General features: G+C 57.2%; 1 protein-coding gene across 3 annotated transcripts in view; it reads right to left on the reverse strand.

Annotated features, from left to right (window-relative positions):
• LOC116596248 (collectin-11) overlaps positions 1-23,287 on the reverse strand; it is a 69,598-nt gene that overhangs the window by 42,529 nt on the left and 3,782 nt on the right. For 2 of the 3 annotated variants that reach the window (XM_032353421.1, XM_032353424.1), the window contains exons 2-3: positions 22,820-22,963; positions 13,250-13,321 (exon numbers count right to left, since the gene is read on the reverse strand). In XM_032353421.1, the coding sequence (XP_032209312.1) occupies positions 13,250-13,321; positions 22,820-22,937 (190 nt within the window). In that variant the 5' untranslated portion in view covers positions 22,938-22,963. The remainder of the gene's footprint in view (positions 1-13,249; positions 13,322-22,819; positions 22,964-23,287) is intronic. The other variant, XM_032353423.1, reaches the window with a different exon arrangement.

Here is a 23,287-nt window from a genome sequence, read left to right on the forward strand (position 1 = left end):
ACAGATAAGGCTTTGTCCTGCTCTGACGCCAACTCTCACCTTTAACCTGAGGACTTCCCAGCCGGGAACTCGTAGCTTTGCAGACAGACAGAGGTCAGAGGACAGAACACAGGCCTGGGACAAGCCCGGCTGACATGGAAACGCATCCCCGTGACAGAGAAATGGCTGACATTCACACACACTTATTCACGAAGCACCCTCACGCCCACGCTCCTGCTGGGTCACAGAAGCGGTCCCTGCACAGACAAGGCCCCGAGGGCCTGAGAGGCTGGTCTGGGTCATGCGGCCGGTGTACGGCAGGACCGAGACAGAGCTGCGACTGCAGATCTGAGAGCGCCCGCCCCCTTCTTGGCACCACGTTTGGCGGGGACCCCAGGGAGGCCGAGGCCAGGCTGGCCCAGCCGTGACAGAGACGACTCGGGCCACAGATCCTGTGGACTGTGAGCTCCGCGTGGTGCAGCAGGACTTAGCCCGGCGGCAGGCGGGGAGCGGTCGGACACCTGTAACAGATGTGCTGACGCAGGAGAGGGGCTGTGAGGCAGCCCTGGCGAGTGAGGGGTGGGGAAGGTGCCCCGAGGGACACAAACCTCCAGGTGGGGAGCTAGAAGAGAGTGGCAAGGGGACCCAGGGTTGCCGCGTCTGGTGACATGCAGAGGGCCTGGGAGGGGGCGAGGGCACCCGGTCAGGCAGCGGGTGAGAGCCGAAGACAGGTGCCCAGGAGCAGGGTCGGGGGGCAGGGAGGGCGGTGGGAGAATGCCACCTCTGGGAAGGGGTCAGGAGTGGGTGACGTTGGGGAGGCCCCTGGGCAGGCAGGGATGGGCGGAGGAGCGGGGACCCGCACGGCAGGAATGTCGGGCTGGGCCCGCAGCGGCCTTCTCTGCGAAGGCCCCAGACCAGCAGTGAGTGGTAGCGGTGAGGTGGCCCCACAGGAGGGGCAGGCCCAGAGGACCTTGCGGGGCGGTGAAGGACGGGGTGCCCACAGGGTCGGAGCTGCGTGGTGAGACAGGGACAAGCGTGAGGCCCTGGACGGAGCGGGGTCAGCGGCTGAACACGGCAGAGAAGCCTTGGGATGAGGCCAGGCATGGACCTCTGGCTGGGAGCTCATGGGGACCCTGGGGCCGAGCATGAGGGGGTTCCCCGTGGGGCAGAGTTAGCGTGGGGCCACGAGCAAGGAGCAGCAGGGTGTGGAGGTGGCGCTGCCTAGTGGGAGGCAGCCCTTCAACGCCCCATCCCTGTGTGGGGCCGGGGTCCGTGGGGGGCAGCGCCGGGAACTGGCTCCGCACTCCTCAGTCTCCGTCCTTGCCCACCAGAGCCAGGTCTGCCCCTCCCACCCCTGCGGCCAGAGGACCCTGGGTCACTGCTGACCTGCTCCAGTCTCCTGACCGGCCCTTCCCCCCACCAGGGTCCCCGGAACAGGCTCACCCCCAGTGACCCTAGTGCTGAGCCCTCAGAGCAGCCAGCACAGAAGGGAGCAAGAGCAAACCGCGTTCAATCACCCTGAGCCCAGCACTCAGCCCGTCACACACTCGCCCCCGGCAACCCTGCTCCAATCACCCTGAGCCCAGCACTCAGCCCGTCACACACTCGCCCCCGGCAACCCTGCTCCAATCACCCTGAGCCCAGCACTCAGCCCGTCACACACTCGCCTCTGGCAACCCTGCTCCAGACAGCGGGGCCGTCACCACTGAGCGCTGGCTAGTGGGAAACGTGCCCCAAGTTCAGTGTCACGGGGAGAGGCTGCCGCCTGCCTGAGGCAGTGAGGAAGGGGCCTTACTTCCCGCTGAAGCAGGAGCAGGTGCTCGGCCGCCACCAAGTCCCCCGCCATCTGGAAGCCACGGTCTAGAACGCCTCTGGGGCCCCTTCTGCCACAGCCTGTCCCAAGACTGACCCAGGGATTAGAACGTGGCTCTGCCCCCTGCGCCCCGCGGCTCTCATGCCACGTGTCAGAGAGACCCCACACTGGTCTGCTCCACCTCCACGACTCGGCCCTGCAGCCGCGCAAGCACTGTTCTCCCCGGAACCGCCCCTCCAGCTTGCTCGCCCCGCTGCCTCTCCCTCTGGGCTCAGTCCGTGCTGTCTGCTCCTCCGAGGAGCGGCCCCCACCCAGGCTGAGTGCCCCCGCGTGGCCTGCCCACCGTCACCTCCCGCAGGGGACTGAAGCGTGTCCTCCCCGCCCAGTGCTGAATCCTGGCCCCCTGCGCTGGGGGCTGCCGGTGGGCCTTGGCAGGTGAGCGGGGTTCGATGAGGTCGTGGGGAGGGGGCAGGTTGCCCAGCATGGGACTGTTGCCCTTGCAGTCCGGAGGGACGCCAGAGCTCGCTGTCTCTCTCCAGCATGAGAGAAGACAGCCGTCTGCTGCCCGGGACGACCTCCTCGGGGGAGCCTGACCAGGCCGGCGCCCGGATCTCGGACGCGCAGCCGCCGACTCAGTGACAAACACAGGTCTGCTGTTGCAGTGGTCCAGCGTGTGGTGTCTGCCTCCGCAGTCCGGCCGGCCACGTCCCCGCCCTTGTCCCGACGCTCGTGCCCACTGATGAGGTCAGAATCCCGGAGCTGACTGCAGCGTTTCTGCTCAGCCGCTGGCAAAGAGCATTCTGCAGAAAATCAGGGTTCCCTGGGACACGTACACACCCTGTGTGCCCCCACGGGGGGGCAGCCTCCCGTCCCCAGCCTGCTTCCAAACGGCTGAGCTCTCTGTCCCCTAACTCTGGAGTGCACCCCCTTCCTGGCATCCAGAACGGACCATGAGCGTGGGAAAAGTCAGTTGGAGCTGCAGGATAAAGGTCAGGAGGACCTCGTGTTTAAGCTTTCCTAACTTTCGTGTCTCCCCCAAACGTGAGGTCCTTCTGCTTGTCACTCAGCAGTCACTGCTTGTCACTCAGTGTCACTTCTGCTTGTCACTCAGCAGTCACTTGTCACTGCTTGTCACTCAGCAGTCAGCAGCGGTCAGCTGTGACCTTCCGTACCCGTCCTCGCGGGGACGTTCAGACGGAGTAAGTACAACACAAGCTCCCTACGGTGCTCCAACGAAGACAGTGCCCGGGCAGGAAGTCTCGGTGCAGACCGTCCCAGCGAACCCTATCTTCAGATGGGAAGACAGAGGCCCAGAGAGACCCAGGGACTTGCACCTGCACTGACCAGCGGGAAGGACTGCTTCCAACACACAGGAACACCCCGGCCGAATTCCCATGAGACGGGGGCAGGGTCGCCAGAGCCCGGAGAATAAAGGGATGTGCCTTCCCGCCCAAAACCCAACAGTACGGAGGAGTGTGGGCATCACATCAGTGCACAGGCCGGCAGTGAGGGTGGACCCGGCACGTGAACGGAGGGTCCCTGCCCTCCAGGAAGACCCCAGCAAGAAAGGCAGGAGGGGAGCCCTTCTCCCTGAGGCCCGGGCTGAGAAACTCGAAACGACACCAGCGCCCTGTTAACCCACCCAGACAGCTCCGGCGCCCCACGCGTGCCGGCGGAGGAGAGCCCTGGATGCAGACGCCGGCTGTCAGAAGCACAGCTGCCGACGTGCCTTCCCCACGCCCGCAGAACGACGCACCCCTGGGCCGCCCGGGGTCCAGCACACACTGCTGTCGCGGACAAGTTATAACCTGAGAGGAACAGAGAGCCGTGGGCTGCCCGCCGTCTCTGAATCACACAGCCAAACGTTCACGCCAGGTGCCGCTGTCCCTGCGGGTACCAGACCCAGCTCCGGCCCCTGGAGAAGAGAGAGACGCTGCCTGGGGCGTCCCGAGGACAACCGGAGGCCTCACGGAACAGGGTGCCCTGCCAGGGAGGAGGCCTCGCTGCGCCCCGGCCGGAGCCGGCCACTCGGCACCTGGCCTCAGCAGCCTCCGGAACCCCAGGAGAACAAACGTCCTTGTTTAAGCAGCGCCGTCTGTGGGATTTGTTACGGCAGCCCTAGAAGACCAGGACAATGTCTCTGCACCCCCAAGAGAAACGAGTTCAGAGAGACCCAGCTCGAGTCACACAGCACTCGGGGGAAGACTGCCGTTCTGTGACCCCGAGCACAGACTCCCCAGCCAGGCAGATGGGACCCTGATCCCAGGGCAGAGCTGTGCAACCCTGGACACGTCACCACCCACTCTGAGCCTCAGCGTCCTCATCCCTCGAGACGCATCACGGCGGTGGTCAGCACCTGTGTCGCTGAGCACCTGGGAACAGTTTCACACAGATGGAGGCCCCTGCTCCGCGTCCGGGGCTCCCGACCCCGCGCCAGGCTGGGGACAGCGGCTTCCCGGCACCAGGGACATCCTGCACTGAGCCAGTTTCCAGCAGCCAGGCTGAGTGCGCGCTGCAGGCTTGTGAGTGCAAACACCACCCGGCTGGGACTCAGAGGCTGAGGACATGCGGCCAGCGGGGAGCGGGACTGCTGCCGGGCTGCCCTGCCTTACCCACACCAGCCTGTCCCTCTTGCTCTAACCTCAGCCTCCTCCACTGGGCCGGCCCCACAGGCCCTGAGATTCGAGAAGACCTGGTTGTTGCCCCATGGTACTGTGGCCGTACAGGAGGCCCCATGGGCGGTCAGAGAGCCCACCCCGCTGCACACGTGCTCCGACGGAGCAGTCCGGGAAGAGCCACCCTCGCTGGTGCTGGGCAGTGTTCACACACACACACACGTGCATGCTCACGCCCATACATGCTAATGCGCAGGCACCTAGAAACATGGCCCCGTGTGTGCAAACGTGTGTGCAAACATGTCTGCACCTGTTCAACCACATACACACACGCCACACACACGTGCGTGTGTACAAGCACACCACCCAAGGCTGTGAGGCTGGTAACCATCAGCTGGGTTTGAGCCCAGACCTCCAGGGCACCCCGAGGCCCCCCAGCCCCTGTACACTCGCGCCGGTGCCATGCCTCACCCCTACACCTATCATGGGAGGGGCCATCCCTCCAGGAGGAACGTTTTATCTCTCGGGTGTGTTGAAAAGAAAGGGTGAGAACCAATCCCCTGAGACTGTTGACAGGTTCTCCAGGGCAATCCCAGGTGGCTGGCGTAGCTCACTTGTTTTCACCTGCAGACACTTCTTGGGAGGTAACCTGGGGCAGAAGACTGTTGTGGTTGCAAACCCAGAGGCTGTCCGAGGAGCGCGGGTCAGAGCAAGAGCTCTACCGCCTTCTCCCGCTTCCGGAAAGGTCTTCTTGCTCCTCCAAACGACAAGAAGCTTCTTGCAAAAAGCACACACGTCTCTGTCCCTCGGTTGCAGGAGATGATTAGAAATGCACCAGACGCTGCAGCCCCGTCCCCTTCTGCCTGAAGAGCTTTTTGCCGAGGCCCCCGGGAGCCGGGAGCCGAGGTAATGCCCCTGCACCCCGCTAATGAGACACACACAAGGCACGAGAGAACGGGTGCCGCTCACTGCAGGCAGATAACTCTTATTAATTTTAATGACGATCTCACACAGTCCTTTGAAGTGGGATCGGGGCAAAGGAGCACTCAGAATTCAGCTTCCCTACCGACTTGTAATGAAGGGCCTGTCACTGACATGGGGTCACCCTCCACCTCCGCGTGCCGGGAGGGTCCCCAGAGCCTAAGGCAAGTGGCCCAGGAGCCTCCCCGATCTCGTCTGAGCAGCGTCTGGGGACGCGGAGCGCTGAAAACGAAGGTGACACTGGAAGCGGTGTCAGCCACGCAGTTCTGAGCCGCTGCCGCGAAGCCACGCAGGCCAGAAAGGCGGGGAGTGTCCGTGCTCCAGTGGGCGACAGGACAGCGGGAGGCGTCTGCGCACCCTGGCCTGGCTTGTGGTTCCGGAAAAGGGATTCGTCAGCTTGCACACACTTCCTCTTGTTCAAGCTCCCGGCCGGGCTGGGGGGCTGCTCCGTGGGCTGAGCTGAGACCCCCGCCCAGCACACGCACATCAGCCAGAGGCAGTCCCCCTGCGGCCTGACCCACGTGGGCACAAGCGGTGGAGCGGGCCGCGAGGGCGGGCGGGCACTCAGGACCCGTCACCTCCCAACCCACCGGCAGGCCCTGGCCACATCACGCGAACAGCTCCTCCGGGCGGCGTCTGCCGATGGACGGCCGCATCTCAGCCGCACGTTAACGAGAGCCCAGCGGGCTGCTGCGTCCTGCAGTCTGAGAGGCATCGGGGGAGCGAGCCCTGCGGTCAGCAGATGGCAGAGAGTCCGGCTCGGCGTGGCCACAGACCTGCCCTCTACCACCTGGAGCAGGGCCCACAGACGCACCGCCCAGACCCTCAGCACAGGGCACGGGGTCATACAGATTGCAAAGATGTTCGAAGATACTGAATTCAAGAGCTTTTCCAATGGGTGAGGAGCTTCCAGGTGCCACATCTCCCGGGAGGCCCTGGAGCCCTAAGAAGAGAGTGAGGGCGCCTGCCCCAGGGGCCCACCATCTTGCTTGGCGTCTGGTATATAAAGAAACGGGCATGACAGGGCTGTGGCACGCTGTGCCCACCGCACACTTGGCAGGACTTGCCACAAAGGACCACTCCCGAGGACCCCAGGGGACGTGTCCCTCAGGCCTCAACGCCAGGGCGGTCGGCGAGTCTAGGCAGTTAATGGATTCTGAGTCCCCTGGTCCTCGTGCCCTGGGAAGCCCTAAGAGGAGGTGGCCGGGCAGGAGGGTTGTGACGGCCCCGGCCCCCCACACCACCACACTCACGCTGCTTCCCCTGCAGAAGAGTAAGTTGGAGAACCACGGGTGTCTCCCTCGGGGCCCGACGTGAGGACGTGAGCCACCTGTGCTGCTAGCCCCACCGAACACCCGGGACCTCACAGCATGAATTTCACTGAAATAACCTCATCTTATACATGAGGACAATATTTTTTTCTTCTCCAATATTTTCTACCTTAGCTGATCTGTATTTTGTCACCTTTCCAACGGAGCATGAAAAACAGAGAAAAGAACAGGGAGAGGAAAAGGGCAGGGAGAGCGACCAGCCGAGGAAGCAAAGGGCGAGGGACTGGCCGCCGGAGGCCCACAGCAGCCCCGGCCAGGAGGACGCACGGCCCCGCACCCCACCCCGGGGAGCCCGTGAGACCCACCGCGCAGGCCGGGCTGGGCGCGCTCCAGCGGGTGGTCCCCGTGGAGCAGTGGGCAGTGGGCGGGGTCTCGATGAACCCTCAGGGTCCCTCCCGCGCTTCCAGCGGCCGGAGCGGGAGCAGCTCTCTGCACTGGGGGAGCAGAAGGCCCCGGACCAGCGACTCCTGCCGCCTCTTCGCTGGCCCTGGAAGCGAAGGAAGGAGTTTGTCCGAGACCGAAGGAGGGACTGAGGAGGAAGACAGGGTCGGCGACCTCGGATCCGTCCAGTCTGGGACGATCCAAAAGGCAGGAAGCCCTGCTCTACAGCCTTTACCGAAAGTGGTTTATGGACATCCAAGGAAGGGACCCTCCTCACCCAGGGGGAATCACCCAGAGAAGGTGCCAGAAGGACAGTGGCTCTGGGGCATGGCCAGAACTCACACAACTCAAGGCCATGGAGCCTCAGATGAAACGTGGAAGACTTTGAGGGCAAAGGTCTACACATGGTCATTTTTGCAGCTGTCGGACAAGATGCTGAAGAGGGGCTCTGAGTCCCATGACGCTGCGTCCCAGCAGAGCACCTCCAGAAGGGAGCGGGAGGACCCACTGCCCGCGGCCCAGGACCACAAGGGGACCCACGCCCTGGCTGGCCGAGTCAGATCCCAACTGGCCAAGGCTTCTGAGCCGGTGTCGGGGCAAGTGGGTGTCTGCAGAACACGGCCTCCCCTTCCCAGTGAGTCTGGGGGGCCTACAATCCTGTCTTCCGCGAGAAGCAGGGTTCCTGCCCTTCTGTGCCCCGCCTCACCCAGCCACAGCTGCCTGAGCAGGGGCAGGGACGCGGGTTCAGGGACCCCACCCCCACCCAGATGTGGCCGCCAGCCTGTCCTGGCTTCTCCCCAGAGACGGGCGTGTATCCCAGGAGCCATCAGCGGTGAGCTTGTCCTGCGGCCAGAAGGTCCTCGATGGGACGCAGAGCCTGCAGAAAGCAGCCAGCTGGCACGTGTAGGAAGGGCTGCCGCAGGACAGACCAGGGTGGGAGCCCAGAGAGGCCGAGGCCGAGGAGCGGCTCCGGAAACGGCGGTCCCGGAACCCCGCAGGGAATTCGCACACCGCCGTCACACACTAGCAAGGTCACCAACAGGAGCTATTAGTCTTCCAACAATTTCCCAAAGGATATCACCAGTAGAAATCACATCGCAAGATAAAACGGACACCGGCAGGGGCGCCTGGGTGGCTCAGTGGGTTAAGCCGCTGCCTTCGGCTCAGGTCATGATCTCAGGGTCCTGGGATCGAGTCCCGCATCGGGCTCTCTGCTCAGCAGGGAGCCTGCTTCCTCCTCTCTCTCTCTCTCTCTCTACCTGTCTCTCTGCCTACTTGTGATCTCTCTCTGTCAAATAAATAAATGAAATCTTTAAAAAAAAAAAAAAAACGGACACCGGCTGAAAGGCCACAGGGAAAGGCCCATCGGGAACTGAAAATCGGTGGCGGAGTCTCTAGACGAGAACGGGGCGCTCCAGTCGGGCGACCCGACCCAGCGCAAGTGGACACAGGAGAAAGCTCACAGGCGGGAGCAATAATCAGTAAGATGTGAGACATTTGAACAACAATAAATTCTACGGGCACCTGGGTGGCTCAGTCGGTTGCGCATCCGCTGCCGGCTCAGGTCATGACCCTGGGGTCCTGGGATTGAGCCCCGCATCGAGCTCCCTGCTCTCCCTCTGCCTGCTGCTCCCCCTGCTTGTGCTCTCTCTCTCAAATAAATAAATAAGATCTTCTTTTTAAAAATCTAAAAAATAAATAAATAAGATTCTATAAACCTCCCAAGGAGCCCAGTAATATTTACACGGAAAAAATGATTCCAGGGAAAATAATTTCTGAAAAGTGAAAAAGTCAACAGTCCATTTGCCCACACCCTGAAACCAGGCAAGTCGCCGCCCCCCACGCCCGCCTCTGGTTTCTGCAAGTCTCACTCCCCTGGAGCGAAGAGCCTTCCGGAAGCTACAGAAGTCAGAGACTGGACATCAGGAGCAGCGAACCTGAACAGTGGCTGTGCCCGGCTAAACCGGGCTGAGCTGGGAAGCCTCCAGGGCTGGAGGAAAGCAGGGGAGCGGGGGAGAGAGGGCGGGAGGACCCCGAGACCCGGCACAGCTCCCGCCCCACGCCCCTGCCATACAGAGGCCACGGCGGCTGAGGTCACCCCTCCTGGGAGCTTTCCTGCAGGGGGGCCGGAGCGCCTTGTGAGGTCGCCCACGGCCCTCCGCGGCCGGCTGGACCCGGAGCACGGCGTCAGCATGTCTGCAGGGGGCCACCAGAGGCTACACAGCTGTGCCTCCGGTTACAGAAATGCGCTGACATCGAAAATCAGGCCACGGTCTTTGCTGGGAGTACTAAAAACGCAGAAAGGAGTCAAGAGAACATTTAAATGCCTGTAATCCTACAACCCGGAAATCACTACTGACCTTTTGGGTTATGTCTTTCCCGTCCTTTCTCTGTCTTTGTGTAAATATTTTAATCAGTCGTGTCTGTTCTTGTGTCTGATTCTCTCCCATGTGTCACGTCAGGGCCGATCCTGTTCTTAAAGATCGCCCCAAAAGATACTTCCGACATTTCCGCATAACTGCTTCCACCTCTCAGGGATCCAAGTACATGAACTTGGGTTCACGTGTTCTCTGTATTCTGCGCTTAGCAAAGACCCCAAACTAGAGCTGCTCATTCCGTCAGTGGCGGTGCCAGACCCCTGATGAGTCCAACCCTCAAGACTCGGGGACTGGGGTGCTCAGAGGAAGTGGTGCTGGTTAACCCGGCCGCTGCCGCACGGGGCTGTAAAGGGCCGGTCCAGGCTCCTCTCTCCGCCCTAACCCCACAGAGAACTCCACACTAGAGCACTCCGCCCAGGGTGGGATTTTTAAGTTACCCGTGGACACTGGGCATCCATTAACGTTACTTCACAGCATGAAAAATGGTCACATTAAATTTAAGAACTAGAATGCAAATTGAGGGTTTCAGAGGGGAGGGAGGGAGGAGATGGGGCAGCCCGGTGGTGGGTATTAAGGAGGGCACGGACTGCATGGAGCACTGGGTGTCGTACACAGACAATGAACCATGGAACACTACATCAAAAAAATTGTTTTACTTAAAAAAATTTTTAAATTAAAAAAAGAAGTAAGATGCAAATTTATGTGGACACTACAATTATAGCAAAGCAAAAAAAGGCACAAAAAAAGAAATATACTAAAGTAAGTGCCAATCTCTCCGTGGTTTTATTATGGTGATTTTCTCACCTCGTCAGGTGTATATAAACTTTCTACCGTGAGCATATGTTGGAAAAATTGGAAACAAGCCAGTTACTTAATGAAGGTAGGACTCAACTGCCACTTGCATGCTGAGCTCAAACGTCGTTACTTTGAAAAAAAAAATTGATGAAATAGGATCGTGAAATGACTTTGAGACTGTCTAGAGCAGGGGAGCTATCTACTTCCTGACTGTGAAACATAAAATCGCCCACACAAAGAAGTCGAGGAAATCCCTTTTATCGCTCTATAAATTCCATAATTAGTTCAGTAATAAAATAAGACAATCTGTCTACTCTCCTTCCCACTTCCATAAAAAGTAAACAATAAAAACTACAAGCACTTCAGTTCTGTGATACTGTTAACTTATCACAACCCAAGAACTCTGAGAAGAGTTCCGCCCCGCCGGCCCCCTGGTCAGCTCTCCACTTGGTCAGCTGGGCTGGCCTCTGCGGGGATGGCCACTACCTTGCTTCTCGCGGGGGCGCCGGGAGAGGCGCTCCTGCTTCACTCATTCCCGCATTTGCAGGGGTGAAGTGCTCCCCAAACCTCGGGAAGATTGCTCATTTTGGAGGTGACATGCATGGACCGGCATGAGAATGTATGCCCAGATGGCCTCTTTAAAGTTCCAAATTCCACTTAAGGCAACGTATTCGAAGGAAATACTCAGAGATATGCACAAAAAACACAAGTACAAAAGTATCTTAGATATCAAGAATAAGAACCTAAAACTTTTTTTAAAGATAGAAGAAGACAACCAAAGAAAAAGTAAGAGAAGACCCAAAAGACAGAAAAGAAATACGAATGACTTTTAAATGCCCAGATGATGACTCTACTTCATTCATAATAAGAGAAGCGAAGTCATCCTCACTAAGGTGGCATTTTATGACTGTCAGACGGGCGGCTTCCCTAAGTCAGGGAGGGCAGCAGGAGACGCATTCCTTGCGTTGCCTGTGACACTGTCTCAATCTCCCCGAGGGCACCTCTACCCAGATTTCGAATGCACCTCACTCTGATCCAGCAATTACACGGTTTATCTTCAGACTCTGATCCAGCAATTACACGGTTTATCTTCAGACTCTGATCCAGCAATTACACGGTTTATCTTCAGGCCCTACTCGCGGACATTTACAAATGACGCATCCGAGATCATTCTCTACAGCAGAGGCCTCCAGGAATGGGAGACCAGTTAAAGCGTGGAAGTTCACACATGGGAGAGCAGGTCATCGCACGAGAGGATGAGGGGCGTGCCTGTGCTCTGTGGAAGGATCCGGGCGCTTTGTTAAGTCAAAGAGGGAAATTCAGGACCATATGTATATGGTGCGACTGTTCGTACAAGAGGAGAGAAGAATCGGGTGTATGTTTGCCTGTGTGCTTGCTGATTCATAAAATACGTCTGTAAAGAGAAGTCAACCACCCGTGTTGTTGCTGGGGAAGGTGCCGGGGGGCCTGGGACGTAAGAGAGCGTTCACTGTGAGTCATTTTATATGCTTCGAACTTTGAACTAGGACAATAGTTCATTTGTTTTTTTTAACTGGTTTTTTGTTGTTTTTTTTAATGAGTAAAGGAGAAAACATGAAATAAAAATCAGGGGCACCTGGGTGGCTCAGTGGGTTAAGCCTCTGCCTTCAGCTCAGCTCCTGATCCCAGGGTCCTGGGATCGAGTCCGTCATCAGGATCTCCGCTCAGCAGGGAGCCTGCTTCCTCCTCTCTCTCTGCCTGCCTCTCTGCCTACTTGTGATCTCTGTCTGTCAAATAAATAAGTAAAATCTTTTTAAAAATTTTTAAAAAAGGAAATAGAAATCCTTAAGGCTAATGGAAGGATCGTGACAGAGATGTTGGGTCTCGAATATGACAAAGGTTTCCCGGGTGGACGCAGCTATCAAAGTCATCACTTGTACATCAAAAGGAGAATGTCCATAAATTGTACCTCAAAAAAGTGAAAAAACAGTGCATGGGCTTGAATATATATATACTCAGTGGCCTTTATCTGCATCGTCATAATAACTTTCCAGAAACTGTAAACCGCCTCGCTCTCCAGTGTTGCAGGACTGGCTGGGGGACCAGCGGGACGGGCCGCAGTTTGAGTCCCAGAGCACAGAGCGCAAACGCTGACGAAGCACTTCTACCCCTTTACTGCGCGGCTACTTTGCACGGACAACTACCCCCTGTAAGACTCAGCACAACCCCAGGGGAAATGGAGAATTACACGATTGTACTTAGAAGGAAACAGATTCAGCAATTAGAATCAGCTGGCCACAGGAGCCTTCCCCTGTAGAACCCCCCACGCCCCACCCAAGTCTGTCCCTCGGTCCTTTGCACACCTGCACCACTGCTTGCACACCTCCTCATCTGCTCACATACCTCCTCTCTTTACCCACCTCCATCATGGCTTGCACACCTCCTCATCCGTGCGCGCACCTCCTCACTGCTTGCACACCTCCTCATCCGTGCGCACACCTCCTCACTGCTTGCACACCTCCTCATCCGCACGCGCACCTCCTCATCCATGCGCACACCTCCTCACTGCTTGCACACCTCCTCATCTGTTCGCACACCTCCTCATCTGTCTGCGCCTCTTGATCTGCTCACACTCCTCTAGCACTGATCACACGCCTCCTGATCTGCTCACGTGCCTCCGTAACCTTCAGAGTTTCTCGCACACCCTCCCAATTGCACGTGTGCATGCAACACTCCCGAATGACCCCATGTTGCAGAGGAGGCTGATGAGGAGCCGCACGAGATGGCCGGTGCTGTGCGCCGCTCCCAGGCCGCGCTGTCTCTGGGCATGCGGAGCACTCTGCACCCTGGCTCGCTACGCCGGCACCAAACCCCCCTCGCATCCGCACGCCCTCCTCTCCCCTGTGGCTGCAGCAGCCGCACCGGCTGCACCCTCTTGGGCAGACCCCACGGGGGCTGGGAAGGGCCAGACTGGCGGGGCCGAGGGGCGGCAGGTACCTTTCTCTCCTGTGGGGCCGACTCTTCCAGGCCGTCCGGGTGCACCTTTGTCTCCCTTCTCTCCAGCATCCCCTGTGGAAGAAGTCACGGCGTTTAGGACCTCCTTCTGAGCACAGATCCCAGCCTCGGCTTCTCGCCCTGTGGCGGCCAGCCGCGCCCCCTGGCCTTCCTCCCCCCGGCCCCAGCCGCAGACATTTCCTCTCTTACCCTGACCGTCCCCCACCCCCATGGGCTTTCCCCCTCTTCCCACCCTCCACCACTGAGGCTCTCAGGGTCCCTGCCCCGAATCCGTGTTGAGACTCTGCTTCTGGGCCCTCCTTTCCCCGTCCAGGGATGTTGCGTCCCCTTCTCCAAGTATCCCTGTGGGCTAGCTTGCCCTCTGGTGCACAGCGCTCCCTGAGAACCCCCGTGCCTGCCCCTCTGCCCTCAGGGCAGCATGAGGAGAGCAGGCGCCTCGAGGCTGTCCCGTGCCAGGTGTCCCTCTGTATCTGGCTGTGTGTGTATCCGGCAGGTGCTCCAGGGAAGAATAAACAGGCGCGTCCACATCACTGCGTCCTTTCGGCCTGAGGGGAAGCCGCGCACCCTCGGGGGTGGGGAGCCTGAGACCCGGCGGGCGTATCCCCCTGGCTCGCGTTCCCTGGCCGGGTGTGTCCTGCTCTCGCCCAGGCCGCGTGCCGCCGGCCCTCGTCACGGGGCCTGGCGTGTCTGGGCGGTCACTTGCTCATCTTTGATCTGCCGCTGGTCTCACTCAGAACTGAGCGGGGAGCTGGGCTACTCGTCTCCTGATGCCCCACGCTCCGCACACCGCACGTCGACCCGACGGCGTCTCCCCAGAGGTGAGTCCCTCCGGGATGCTCCTGGTTCTCGCGGACACACAGATTCTCCCGCCGGCAAGCCCCAGGCCCGGGGTCGTCTCTGCTTTCCGTCTCCCTCATCAGCGGAGCGCAGCCTCTGCCAAGCTCTGTGCGGTCGGACCGGCCCACTCCCTGCCCTGGCCCGGCTGGGCCGGCCCAGGGCTCCCTGCGGCTCTGGGGACCGTGCTCCCGCGGCCCACGCAGGACAGACGTGCATGCATGTGGGGACGCCCACGGGCGGCGGAGGCGGCGGCGGGGGCAGAGGCTGGAGTTGGACGGAGACGCCAGGGTCCCTCCCCAGGCCTCCCCCCCATCCCACTCTAATCCACACCCAAACCTGCTTCCTAAAACACAGACTCCATTATGTTATGTCCCTTCTTTTTTTTTTTAAGATTTTATTTATTTGTCAGTAAGAGAGAGAGAAAGAGCCCACAAGCAGGCAGAGAGGCAGGCAGATGCAGAGAGAGAACCAGGCTTCCTGCAGAGCAAGAAGCCCAATGCGGGACTCGATTCCTGGACCCTGGGATCATGACCTGAGCCGAAGGCAAAGGCTTTAACCCACTGGGCCACCCAGGCGTCCCTGTTATGTACCTTCTTAAAACCACCAACAGGCTGAATGTGGAGACAAATAATGCCTCATTTCTAAAACCGTCCTCGGGAGCCCAGGTCGTGACGGCCACCGTCCCACCGTCCAACCGGACCCTCCAGGTTGCGCTTCTGATCCGCTCACCGGCTGCTTCTTCTCCCCAGTGACCAGACCCTTGACCATATCACGCAGCTCGTCTGCCCGACGGCTGTACCACTCCCCCAAGAGGCTGCGTGTGCCAGCAGGGGTCCGCGTAACCCCCCAGGTGCACCCAACACCGGCCACCGTCCAGGCTACTTCAGTTCTCTGTGACCCTCCTTGGGCCTGCGAGCCTGGTGAGGAGCTTAACTGAGCTTACAGATGCCCCAACGAGATGCCCCAAACTGACTGTCTGGCCTGAAGGAGGGGGCATCCTGTTTAAACTTCCCCAAACACAGAGAAAAGCAGAGTGCCAGCAACAGCCTGTGGTCACCTGCGTGCCCCTGGGGGGAAGCCTCCATGCAGCCCCCGGCTGAAGGGTGGGATCACACAGGCCCAGCACACACGTGGCCCTTAAGTCTCTGCGTACTTTACGGTTCTTAAGAAAGGAAACTATCACAGTAGAAATACTTGGGGACACATTGATAGACCCGCAAGAAATACCGACTAACAGACTGAGCCCACCACCCAGAGCCTGCACACACCCAAGCGACACCAACACCTGGAAGAGAACTACCAGAGGAACGTGACCCTTGGGGCCATCGGCGTCTGACCCTGAAATAAGACGCTGAATATTTTCATAAAGGCAAGAGAGGATAGACACCTACGATCAAAAGTAAAAAGCACTGAAAAGAACCAACTAGAGCATGGAATGTTCTTCCATCTTTTTTGTCTTCTTCAATTTCTTTCATGAGTGTTCTGTAGTTCCTCGAGTACAGATCCTTTACCTCTTTCGTTAGGTGTATTCCCAGGTATCTTATGGTTCTTGGTGCTGTAGTAAATGGACTCGATTCTCTAATTTCCCTTTCTATATTTTCATTGTTAGTGTATAAGAAAGCCACTGATTTCTGCACATTAACTTTGTATCCTGCCACGTTGCTGAATTGCTGTATGAGTTCTAGTAGTTTGGGGGTGGAGTCTTTTGGATTTTCCATATAAAGAATCATGTCATCTGCGAAGAGAGAGAGTTTGACTTCTTCATTGCCAATTTGGATACCTTTTATTTCTCTTTGTTGTCTGATTGCTGGTGCTAGGACTTCTAATACTATGTTGAACAAGAGTGGTGAGAGTGGGCATCCTTGTCGTGTTCCTGATCTCAACGGGAAGGCTGCAAGCTTTTTCCCATTGAGGATGATATTTCCTGTGGGTCTTTCATAGATAGATTTTATGAAGTTCAGGAATGTTCCCTCTATCCCTATACTTTGAAGAATTTTAATCAGGAACGGATGATGGATTTTGTCAATGCTTTTTCCTGCATCAATTGAGAGGACCATGTGGTTCTTCTCTCTTCTCTTATTAATTTGTTCTATCACATTGATTGATTTGCAAATGTTGAACCATCCTTGTAGCCCAGGGATGAATCCCACCTGGTCATGGTGGATAATCTTTTTAATGTGCTGTTGGATCCTGTTTGCTAGGATCTTGCTCTTGGATTGGAAGAATAAACATTGTTAAAATGTCTATATTGCCGGGCGCCTGGGTGGCTCAGTGGGTTAGGCCGCTGCCTTCGGCTCAGGTCGTGATCTCAGGGTCCTGGGATCGAGTCCCGCATCGGGCTCCCTGCTCAGCAGAGAGCCTGCTTCCCTCTCTCTCTCTCTGCCTGCCTCTCTGCCTACTTGTGATCTCTCTCTGTCAAATAAATAAATAAAATCTTTAAAAAAAAAAATGTCTATATTGCCTAGAGCAATCTGTACTTTTAATGCCATTCCAATCAAAATTCCACTGGTATTTTTCAGAGCTGGAGCAAATAATCCAAAAATTTGTATGGAATCAGAAGAGACCTTAAATCACTAAGGAAATGTTGAAAAACAAAAATAAAGCTGGGGGCCTCACGTTACCTGATTTCAAGCTTTACTACAAAGCTGTGAACACCAAGACACATAGACCAGTGGAACGGAGGAGAGAGCCCAGATATGGACCCTCAACTCTATGGTCAAATAATCTTCAACAAAACAGGAAAAAATATACAGTGGAAAAAAGACAGTCTCTTCAATAAATCGTGCTAGGAAAACTAGACAGCTATATGTATAAAAATGAAACTTGACCATTCTCTTACACCTTACACAAAGATAAATTCAAAATGGATAAAAGACCTCAATGTGAGACAGGAATCCATCAGAATCCTAGAGGAGAACATAGGCACTAATCTCTTCGATATCAGCCACAGCAACTTCTTTCAAGATATGTCTCCAAAGGCAAAGGAAACAAAAGAGAAGATGAACTTTTGGGACTTCATCAAGATCAAAAGCTTCTGCACAGCAAAGGAAACAGTCAACAAAACAAAGAGGCAACCCACGGACTGGGAGAAGATATTTGCAAATGACAGTACAGACAAAAGGTTGATATCCAGGATCTATAATGAACTCCTCAAACTCATCACACACAAAACAGACAATCATACAAAAAAATGGGCAGAAGATATGAACAGACACTTCTCCAATGAAGACATACAAATGGCTATCAGACACATGAAAAATGTTCATCATCACTAGCCCTCAGGGAGATTCAAATTAAAACCACATTGAGATATCACCTTACACCAGTTAGAATGGCCAAAATTAACAAGACAGGAAACACCATGTGTTGGAGAGGATGTGGAGAAAGGGGAACCCTCCTACACTGCTGGTGGGAATGCAAGTTGGGGCAGCCACTTTGGAGAACAGTGTGGAGATTCCTCAAGAAATTAAAAATAGAGCTTCCCTATGACCCTGCCATTGCACTCCTGGGTATTTATCCCAAAGATACAGATGTCGTGAAAAGAAGGGCCATCTGTACCCCTTATAGCAGCAATGGCCACGGTCACTGAACTGTGGAAAGAACCAAGATGCCCTTCAACAGATGAATGGATAAGGAAGATGTGGTCCATATACACTATGGAGTATGATGCCTCCATCAGAAAGGATGAATACCCAACTTTTGTAGCAACATGGACGGGACTGGAAGAGATGATGCTGAGTGAAATAAGTCAAGCAGAGAGAGTCAATGATCATATGGTTTCACTTATTTGTGGAGCATAACAAATGGCATGGAGGACAAGGGGAGATGGAGAGGAGAAGGGAATTGAGGGAAATTGGAAGGGGAGGTGAACCATGAGAGACTATGGACTCTGAAAAACAACCTGAGGGTTTTGAAGGGGTGGGGGGTGGGAGGTTGGGGGAACCAGGTGGTGGGTATTATAGAGGGCACAGATTGCTTGGAGCACTGGGTGTGGTGGAAAAACAATGAATACTGTTACGCTGAAAAGAAATTAAAAAAAAAAAAGAACCAACTAGAAATCTTGCACGTGAAATTAACTTTTTAAATTATTTATTTATTTATTTGAGAGAGAGAAAGAGCGCACAAGTAGGGGGAGCAGCAGGCAGAGGGAGAGGGAGAAGCAGGCTCCCCACTGAGTAGGGAGCCCGACACGGGGCTCGATCCCAGGGCCCTGAGATCATGACCTGAGCCGAAGGCAGAGGCTTCACCAACTGAGCCCCCCAGGCGCCTATGAAATTTATTTTTTTTTAATAATCTTATTCTATTTGAATTCAATAAATTAACATCTAGTGTATTATTAGTTTCAGGGGTGGATTTCAGTGACGCGTCAGTCGCTTGTAACACCCGGTGCTCACTACAGCACGTGCCGGCCTTAGCGCCGTGACCCCGTTAGCCCGCGCCTGCTGCATCCCTCTCCAATCGGCCCTCAGGTTGTTTCCCATAGTCAAGGGGCTCTTATGGCTTGTCTCCCTCTCTGATTTTGTCTTATATTGCAACCTTATTCTTAGCTGTAAAAAAACTGGAAGTGGCCCAAATATTCATTTAACAAGGGAATGGCTCATCAAGCTGCAGCGTACATGAAAGTAATTTTGAAATGCATCTCTGTACAGAGAGGCCGAGTAGCCGGGTGGCCGAGGACGCGAGCCACGCTGCGAAACGCGTCAGGACGGAGAATGTTTTCACGGAGCGACGGGAAGAGGTCGAGGACTGGAGAGTCGTGTCTGGATTCCCAGTTATCAAGGGCAGAGTGAAGAAAAGCCCCACAGACGCCCATGCGCACCGCAGAGGAATTCCAGAAAAGGGAGAACAGACAGTTGAAGCCGTGAGGGTTTGGCCAGGTTAAGAGCTGTGGCCTCCCAGCGCCAGGGGAAGGCACGGAAGGCCACAGCGCAAGCGCCACAGGGAACCACACGTGACAGACGAGGGACAGCAACGTAGATGCGACGCGGTGACGCTGCAGAACTCGGGAGTGAGGAGAAGACCCCGTGTGTCACCCGGGGGGGGGGGGGGGGTGTAGACGGCGGCTCCGGCGTGAGTCAGGCTGACCTGGGAATTCTCCTTAGCTGCACAGGACATAAGGTAAAGGAAGATAAAATACGACAATAATTTCAACCCAAAAAAGCCATAATCGAGACTGAGAGATAGAAAAGGGCTCGATGAAGTGACTTGTGGGGACCCGCCATAGCCAGGCGCCCAACGGGCAAACACTCTGAGAGGGGGCCCTACCCGCACAGGTGAGGGGCCAGGATGGAAGTGACAGGTGTGCAGGTGCCAGCGAGGGCTGGGCGACGGGGTGGTGCCCGGAGAAAGAGCGGGGCCCTCCCCGTGTGTCAGGGAGAGCGGGAAGTGTACCCCTGAGGGGGTCCGGGCTGAGGCGAGCCTGTGTCACCGCCTGCGGGACAGCACCTGCTCCCGCGTGCCAGCTCCCCCACTGAGCGGGAACCCCTGGAAGCCCGAGAGCACACCCTGCCAGCTCGGGGTCTCCCAGCGCACCCCAGAGTGGCCCTGACCACAAAGGCGCTCTGTCTGCACTTGCAGGAAATGTACACCAAGCACGCCGCCAGCTTTGCTTTTGTGGAGGAAGAGGAGCCCCAGAGGCTGCCTGCTGTGTTCCCCGACATGTGCATGCAGCGAGCTCGCCCCACCGCGGGAGGCGGGGCCGCGTGCACCCCTCGGAGGAGGAGCCAGGCCCGGAGAAGGAGGCAGCAGGTCTCGACCACCCGTCCCTAGTGCATCCAAGCCTTCACGGGGAAGGACTGAGATCACCAGACCGCCAGTGAACCAACGCTGCGCACCCAGCTCCGCACTCCTCCCAGAGAGAAAGCAGTGAGGACACAGGCCTCAGGACGGCCGCGGGCTCCCCGGCTGCCCCCGCCCCCTGCTGCTGCAGGTCGCATGGAGCGTGGCACCTGCGTGTGTAGCAAGGCTCCGAGGACGGAAAGTCCCTGGGCAGCACCAAGTGCTACCTTGAGCCCACAAGTCCTCTTCCTAAGGCGGGAGAGAGGACTACTATATCATGAAAAACTTTCTAAGAGCGTGACCTCTCATGGGTCTTGTCTCAGATCATCAGAAAGTCCCTCGAACACCGTTCTCCCCAAGATTCTGCATCACGGTCTCACCCAGTGCTGGGGAGCAGGGGTGGTCCCTGGGAGGGGGGCGTCCAGAGCTCAGAGGCAGAGAGCCTCCCGAGCCCCTGGTTGGGTAAGCCCCCCAACCCTGAGGACGGGGTGCACTGCACCCTAGAAGACAGGGGCTGCGCCCTATCCGTGGTCTCAGGGACATTCAGAACTGCGGCCCCGCTGATGAGAACCTCAGGACCGTATTGCTCTAAGCCTCTCCCCGCAGACTCGCACGCACGCCATACTGTGTGCCCGGGGAGCCCAATGTCCTCTCCCCACAGCCTTTCCTTTAGCAGGCAGTGATCTGGCACCAATGACCGTGTGACGTTCTACGTGACAAGTTACGTCTCTACCGGGAGAGGCTAACATTTGAAGTGTCCAGCTCATTCTTCATCATTGACAACCTGTTCCCTCCTCCCTCCCACGTGCAAAGCACACGTGGCTAGTACTCACTTCTAGCTCGTCTCCCTGCCAGTCTCAAGAAGGTCTAAGCACAAAGCTGTTGCCTTGATGGCATTTGGGTCATTCTTGACCCAACAAGGAAGACATCAGGTACTTGGTGTAGGCACTTGCCCATCTTTGCGGCTGGTTGAGGAAGGGCCGTGGGTGCTCCTGGCTCTCCAGCACCTGCCTCTACAGTGGACGTCCCCCCCACAGTGGGAGAGGAAGCAGGCCCCAGCCGCTGGCGTGTCTCAGAGGAGCAAAGTCCCCAAAGGTGTGCGGTCCCCTTGTTCCTGGGCCAGAACAAGAAACCCCCAGTCCTGGCCTCCACCCCCACCCCCACCCCCAGAACGGGGACGATGGGAGGTGACGTCACTTCACAAGGCTTCTGTGAATTCACCCGTCATCTGGCACGTACGCAGCTTCCACCTGTCAGTTACAGCTCAGTGAAGCTGGAGACAAGCACAGGACACCCGACTGCGCGGACTTCGGGAAGTCTGGTAAGAAGCTTCTTGGGGCACCTGGATGGCTCAGTGGGTTAAGCCTCTGCCTTCAGCTCAGGTCGTGATCTCAGGGTCCTGGGATCGAGCCCCACATCGGGCTCTCTGCTCAGCAGTGAGCCTGCTTCCCCCTCTCTCTGCCTGCCTCTCTGCCTATTCGTGATCTCTGTCTGTCAAATAAATAAATAAAATCTTTAAAAAAAAAAAAAAGCATCCGACTCTCGATTCTGGCTGGGGTCATGATCTCAGCGTCGGAGATGGAGCTGGGCGCTCAGTGTGGAGTCTGCCTGCAAGTCTCTCTCTCCCTCCCCCTCTGCCCCAACCCCCTCCTCACACGCTGCCTCTCTCTCCAATAAACAAATTGTGGGGAAAAAGTTTCTCTACTGGAACTGTGGCTTTGGTGTGGACAGACTGTGGCCATCGAGACTATGGGGCAACGTTGCTGCTTCATCAGGGCGTCTGGAACGCAGGCTCCACAGCCCAAACCACCCTCCACGGCTTCCACACAACCTGGGGACGAGTCGGCTTCACCTGCTGGAGGACGAGCCCCTGGGCACAGGGTCTGCCTCAGCGTCGTCCTCCAGGGCGCCCACCCCCCGTCCGGCTCACTGAGGCCATCTGCCCCGGCCGCCCTCAGCTGCAGCCTGCCCTCACAAGCCCCGTCTGCCCCCACGAGGGTCTGGTCTCCAGAGACTCCCGGCTCTGTCTTGGGGGGCGGTCATTCTCATCACGGTCCAAAGCCCCTAAGTGTGAGTCTGCTTCCTCTGTCTCTGCAAGGAGAGCTGACATTCCCGCGGAAGGCCCAGTGTCCTGGCCAGGTCCGTGTAGACGGAGCAGGCAGCAAAGGGCAGAAGGGAATTTGGGGAGTGAGTCCTGGGCCAGCCCTGCTGCACCCTGGTGGCTTGCTCCTAGAGCCAGAGGCCCAAGCCTGCCCACCTGATGTGTGTCACGAGCCCTGCGCCTGCTTCAAGGGTTTTTGTAGCGTTTGAGCTGGAACCCACATGTCCATCCTGCACTGGACCCTCCACCCTTCTTGGGAATTACAAGATCTGGGAATCTCTTGCCTGTGCTGTGGAGAAACCAGGGTCTTTTCTAAACAAAGATGCTCATTCCCGGGGCCGGTACCTCCAGCCGCCACATCTGCTCGGCACAGCAGACTCCAACTGGAAGGAAATTACAAGCAAGCCGGCAAGCAAAGAGCTTTTGGGGTTTGTTTGTTTGTTTGTTTTTTAAAGAAGAAATTAGGAGCTCTCAGGAACCAGTGTCGGAGCACTGGCTTGGAAGCGGTGGGACCCGGTGCGGCAAACTGCCAAATGTCCCTGAGCCTCCAATGTCCTTATCTGCAAAATGGGCCAGATGAGACCATCTCATTCTGAAAGTCATTCGAGGTCATGTGTGTGGCACCTGGAACGAATGTTAGTGTCCTTTATGGGGTGCAGATAGGCGGCTAGCTTCAGAATTTCAGAATCCCTTGGCCAAAGGAAGAGTAGACTTTATGTAGTCGACCCGGAGTTTGGCAGATGGGGAAACTGAGGCGCATCTTGCTCAGACCCCGGGCGGCGGCAGCACCAGCGCTCCAGCCTCAGCCACACTCGGGAGGCCGCGGTCGAGGTTACCTTTGAGGCCTGGGACAAGAATATGCAGGGAGCAGGCGTCCTCCGCTGTCTGCTGAGGGTGTCCCCCTGGAAGCAGCCACAGGAAGGCCAGGCCGATCAGAGCCAGACGCTGCTTCATCACGAGCGCTCGGGGGACACAGGCTCCTGCACCAAGGAAGGGGACACAGCGATGAGCGTTCAGACACCGGGGCGTGACCGCATGCAGGCTGGGGCCGGGGTGCTGGTAGATGTCGGGGGCCCCTCCCAGCCCTCAGGTCTCTCCCTCGCGGCCCACCTTCGCCTCCCCGTCCCGGCCACGCTGGGACCCCCAACCTGAGCGCAGCTGGCAGATTCTCGCCTCTGCGTCTCTGTGGCTGAGACGTCACGCACACAAAGGCACACGTGTGGTCCTAGGACAACTCTGACATGCCGCCCAGAACAGAGGGTAGAGCCCAGCCAGCTCCCCAGGGCAGGCCGGCCCCCCATGGT

The sequence above is a fragment of the Mustela erminea genome, chromosome 7 (genome assembly GCF_009829155.1).
Source record: "Mustela erminea isolate mMusErm1 chromosome 7, mMusErm1.Pri, whole genome shotgun sequence".
Lineage (NCBI taxonomy): Eukaryota > Metazoa > Chordata > Mammalia > Carnivora > Mustelidae > Mustela > Mustela erminea.